This window comes from Cydia strobilella, chromosome 17 (genome assembly GCF_947568885.1).
Source record: "Cydia strobilella chromosome 17, ilCydStro3.1, whole genome shotgun sequence".
Lineage (NCBI taxonomy): Eukaryota > Metazoa > Arthropoda > Insecta > Lepidoptera > Tortricidae > Cydia > Cydia strobilella.
This window is the reverse complement of record NC_086057.1, coordinates 1,113,379-1,119,378: the sequence shown is the minus strand read 5'-3', so window position 1 is coordinate 1,119,378 and position 6,000 is coordinate 1,113,379. Positions and strand designations below refer to the sequence as shown.

General features: G+C 35.5%; 1 protein-coding gene across 1 annotated transcript; it reads right to left on the bottom strand.

Annotated features, from left to right (window-relative positions):
- Positions 1–220: 220 nt before the first annotated feature.
- On the bottom strand, positions 221–5,847 carry LOC134749067 (uncharacterized). The gene is made up of 6 exons (XM_063683972.1): positions 5,819–5,847; positions 5,118–5,211; positions 3,699–3,824; positions 2,392–2,486; positions 876–983; positions 221–374 (listed from the first exon to the last, which is right to left on the bottom strand). The coding sequence occupies exons 1-6, from the start codon at positions 5,845–5,847 to the stop codon at positions 221–223; spliced, it is 606 nt and encodes a 201-aa protein (XP_063540042.1).
- Between the last annotated feature and the right edge of the window lie 153 nt (positions 5,848–6,000).

Here is a 6,000-nt window from a genome sequence, read left to right as displayed (position 1 = left end):
GACACAAATCTGTCCAGGACATCTAAACTTCAATTGGAAATATCTTTTTTTTTTATCTTAATATATATCTATTGCTTTAAAATAGTTTTTAATGACATACATTAAAATAAGCTATTTCTATTTGGACAAATTCCAAATTAAACACTAAAACCTTAGAAAATTTTTTTGGTAACGCCAGAGATGTGAAAAATGTCGGTCTGTAAGTTGATTCGCACTGATATTAATTTAAGAGTTGTTCTGTTTGGATAGATATGAGGTCGAATGGGCTGATTGGGCAGTGACGAAGATACTTGGTGCAGTCGTGCAAGATCCCGCGGTACTCCGCCTCGTAAAAACAGTCCTCTACATCTGTCTCTTCCATGGACGTTGAAGGCCTGAAAGTTGTAAAACTATGATGAACTTTTTCTGTTATAGGTATGTTATTAACTAATGTAATGCAGGAAACTAAAATTGTACAATTTTTCAAATAAATTAATCATTTAAGAGTAGTGAACGTAGTGTACAAAAAACCGGCCAAGTGCGAGTCAGACTCGCGCACCGAGGGTTCAGTACTTTTTAGTATTTGTTGTTATAGCGGCACGGTTCATGAGATACAGCCTGGTGACAGACGGACAGACGGACAGCGGAGTCTTAGTAATAGGGTCCCGTTTTTTAACCTTTGTGTATGGAACCCTAAAAATCGCAAGAAAATTAACGCAGAATATATCTTAACTTAAAAAAACCGGCCAAGTGCGAGTCGGACTCGCGCTCGAAGGGTTCCGTACCATTATCTATAAAAACGGCAAAAATATCACGTTTGTTGTATGGGAGCCCCGTTTTTACCCTTTGGGTAAAAATCAGCATACAGCTCAGAACATACTGAATGCAAGAATTACGTGAGTGCAAGATGCAGTAGGTCTCCTAAAACGCCATTATGGGTCAGCTGGGAAGTGGCCGCCTCGCAGATAGTCCTTAACAGGCATACTCGGCCTGGCAACCTGTTCCTGAGAAACGAAATTGTTAGGTATTTAATTTGATTTTTGTTTCAACGAGGAAACGAGTTTCAAGAATCGCCATCAAGGAACTCCACACTGCTTGAACCATGAGCACAATTCAAACTCGCATTGTGACATCTATGTATTTAAATGATGTCAGTTGCTCCATTTCACTCGTTCTTGCCCGTAGGTAGATGTATTAGCGTGAGTACAAATTGGCTTCCATATGGGTAACGCTCTGACCACACTGGAGTTGGTACCGACAATAACAAATAATATTAATGAAATAAAACTATGAAAACGGATTATATCGCGTATATTGAATTTATAATACATCCAGACGTTTCGAACCCTTTACTGCGTTCGTGGTCAACGGGTGACTGAGGAAAAATTACAAAGTGCAAAAATACCCACATACTAAAATAATGAACAATCATAGACTATAAACTTTAAGGCTGGTTGTACACGAAAAACCGGTTCATAAGGCTAGTTATACACTACAATTATTTTCAAGTAAAGATATATATATGTATATATATATACGCGATAAAAAAAATAAAAAAAATTAGATCCTTAATTATTATTATTGATATTGTGTTGCGACGATCTTTTTGTGAATGCATGACATACATTCATGTAAAATATAATGTACATTTTCAATGAGAAATAAATGAATCTAATCAAATCTAGGCTGATTTGTTAACCGTCAGAATAAATATTTATCTGCCACCATCATTATACTAAAATCGGCCAAGAGCATGTCGGGCCATGCTCAGTGAAGGGTTCCGTAAATCTGTAGTTACCATTCTGCCAGAATAGGCTCAAAGTGGGCTATTAGTAAGTATCATGTATATTACGTACAATAAGCATTAGGGACTACCTTCGCAGCACTTAGTACATACGTCTTTTTACTAAGAAAATAAGACTTGTTGAAATAATTCAAAAATGGCTGGACCGATCATTTTTGCTATAGTTTAATTAAAAGTATTTATGAAGTTTTTGTTTTATTATTTTTTTAATTTTTTTTGATCCATGGTTCAAAAGTTAGAGGGGGGGGGGAGACACATATTTTTTTTCTTTCGGAGCGATTATTTCCGAAAATATTCACTTATTTGTTTTGAAAGACCTATCTAACAATACCCCACCACACCATTGGGTTGAAGTGAAAAAAAAAAGCATTTTTTGTATTGTATACAAAAAAAGGGAACCGTAAAAAAATGTTTTTTGTAGTTCTTATTTTACCGTTCGCTTACATTATCAGCTTACTTAACAAATAAGTAAATATTTTCGGAAATAATTATGATTTATGTATCTATGCCAAATTGCAGCTTTAACGATCACACAGCAAACTAAAGCCGCGGATGGTCAGACGGACATGACGAAACTAGTTAACTACGGAACCCTAAAAAGGACTTACTTTTCCAACATGGCTTCGATGGAAGTGTACAGTAATTTTCTAGTGAACAGCTCACTCGTGCCATCAGCACTGCGTTTATCTTCACTTCTGCCCCACTGTAAAAATAATAAGTTATTTTTGAATATGTAAGAATTTGAGGCTTTTGAAATATTTCCATCATATTATTGATTTCATAATAGCAAATAAAAGCAGCATCTCATTTGATTTGTCATCGGTATGACGTAGGTACCTATATTATTATAACATGTAGTCTATTGCCTATAGGTAAAGTCACAGTATTTTAAAATTGTTACTAAAATATTCAAATTAAATATTTTAAAGCATAAACAAAAAAACTAATATCAGATTTTTTTAAGTAAAACTCATCTATACCTACTTGGTTTGTACAAATTAGAGACATAATTTAAAAAATGTTATAACTCACTCGTGAGTTATAGCTTTTTTTTCAGAATCCAAAACTCCCGCGGGAACAATATTGGCCATTAAATATTTTTAAATAAACAAAAATATTAAGTTATAAACGCCAGTAAGTATTTTATAAGTAAAACTCATTTATACCTAGTTAATACATATAAAATAGTAACATAATTTAAAAAAAGCTATAACTCACGAGTGAGTTATGGCTTTTTTTTCACAATCCATAATCGATAAGAGCTAATATGATTGCCCGCAGGTTTGCACGCTGCTCTAATGACTGTAAAATAACCCTATTCAGGGCTTTTTGTACCACTTTTTACACGTGCAGCCTGTGGAGCAAATTTACAAAAGCGTCGTACAGGGCCTTACAAGTTCAACATAATAATGCGTTCCGGGTGTTGATGGGGCTGCCGCGCTTTTGCAGCGCCTCACAAATGTTCGCGATGAAATAGTTATTTGTGCAACAAGAGAGGAAAGTTGGTTTTTCTTGCGAGTGTTTATTTTGAGACTCGAGAAAACGAAAGATTCTATAATTGAATCACGAGCGAAGCGAGTGATTCTAAGGTAGAATCTTGAGCGTAGCGAGGGACTCAAAAACACGAGATGTAAAATAACTTTGCTCTCGTGTTGCACACATAATTTTTCACCTCAGTAGTGAGAACATATTAAAGGTTATACGATACGAGACGAGAGACCGGACCGGACCGGACCGGACCGGACCGGACCGGACCGTACCGGACCGGACCGCACCGCACCGTACCGTACCGTACCGTATCGTACCGTAGTATGAAGTTCATGGCCTTCACTAAATTAAAAAGCTACATTGTGAGTGACGAAAGTAGGCTTGTTCGAGCTGCTGAGGTGAAAATAATTTTATAGCATCAACTTACCGCAACATCACCAAGCAATGGTTCAAAGTATGTGGCATTGGCAACGTCATTATAATTCGCTTCGAAGAACCACGCCACGCTCGTCGTCGTTTCTGGGTGCAGCGGGACGGATACCGTTGCAAATACCTGCAAGTTTCGACACCACCATTATGTATGTATAACTTACTTTATTGCATATAAACAAGTTTTACACAAAACAGACAAAACAAAGTAATAAATAATAAATCACATTTAGAAACGGGTCTATCGCGAATTTATTTTGTTACCTTTACTCGACAACGATAGACCCGTTTCTAAATGTGATTTAATATGTGTTCAAACCGCGAAAGTTTTAAATGTTAAAAAAAATTATACGAAGAAAGGTGAACTTATCCCTAACAACATAATCATCGTTATCAATGTTATGTATGTATGTATGTATGTGTTATATATTGAGGGGAGAATTAAAACTTCTCGAGGCAGAGGTGTGGGGTTAGAGCCGGCGTAGCTTAAGCGCACTGTAATATGCCTACTTGAATAATTAAATATTTATCTTATCTTTATCATCCTCACGTATCATCAACACCGATCTAATCGCTCTTAACTAACTGAGCTACCGAAGCTTACTAGAAGCAAATTAAATTCTGGTGATAATTGGGCGTTTTCTAAAATAAATATTGAAAACCTTATTCTCACAGATCCTGTTTTTGGGTTCTTTCAACTCAGAATCAATATCATATTCAATCCTGATGATAAAAAATGTCCCAAAAATTTGTATGAAAATTGTACATTCCACTACGTCACGCACATATAATGTACAAGTGACTAAAAAATCACACTAAACCGTGACGTAATGGAATGGACATTTTGGGACATCTTTTTTTAATGGCAGGATGGAGAATGCTGTCGATTATGAGTAAAATGATCCCAAGAATGTAAAGGTTTGAATGAATCATGTTTTCAATATTTATTGTAGAAAACATCCAATTGCAATTGTCGTTTTTAGTCAGGTATCTACCTGAAGTTATAAATATGGCATAGAGTAACTTATACTAGAGCGGTACTGTCATAGTAAATTTTGTAACCCCAGTAAATTTACTGCCATCTGTCGACACACTTTAAAACTAAAAATGAAGATTTATAAAAATACGATAAAATGTATTTAAATAGGGATAAATGATTTTTTTTATTTGCATTAATTATTTTTTTGATTTTGACCCATGTTCTTTCACTGATATGCGTTAAAATTGTTAAATAACAAACGAAACAATCAACGCCCTCTATACGAGTGTAGGCCAAAACTAGTGGCGCCATCTGATCGAGAATCAAATTTTCTTGATTTTCGAGGCACGTTTTTTCCTTAGACTGTATCCATCTATTACGAAGTTATATCTATCTTTGAATATGGTAAATAATATATATGTACCAAAATATACTTACTCCATATTGTGTCGACGAGGTAAACAGCAAATATCTCTTCTGTCTGTTGTTTACTTTCGAAAATCCTCTGTCCAAATTAAATATAACTAAATACCTAAAAATAAGAAAAAAAAATGTCACAAAACAATGGAATTTGTCTACTTTCCTAAATCTCGATTATTAAAATTTTGTGTAAAGAAACTCCAACTGTAACTACAATGTTTAATTGTTTATACAAGAAAATTTCCACTTAAAGGAAAAAAGTTTAAAGAATACGTACACCACAAAATGGCAATCAATCCACATCTTCTCTTAATATAACAGACAGTTTAAAATGGTGATTGACAGCAAATTACAGTCTAAAAACTGACGGCGTGTTCGACCCAACTTAATGAACGTTTGACGTCTTATTTGTGTTAACAATTTGTGATCATTCCTTAATGCTCGTACAGACTAAGCTAACGAACTAAAAACCCTAAAAAACGAAACCGTGTTCGCACTTAGATGTGGTTTAATTTCTACTCTGTGGTAGCAAAGTCTGTACACGATGTAGTTGAGATAGTTTGTCATGTAAGTGTAAATTGGTTGACGGGACTTGTGTTTGGTTTTGCGCATAGAGGTTGTAATCAAAGACGAATGTCCCGGCGGCTCCAATCGGAGCCGCGATTGGTACGAGAGGAGATAACGAGCACTCGTAGGAAAGTCTAAGGTTTGCTGGTCACGTTCTAGTGAGGACTTGTAATTTAGCCATCACGATCCTCAAGTATGTTAAGGGGTGAATGCTGCTTGGACGTGAATTCAGACGATTTTGTAGTTGATTCTGTCTTCTTTTTAAAAATTGGGATGTTTGAGTATTGTACACGTCTGCTTCAGTAGACATAAATAGAGCATCAGAGAGCTGCTT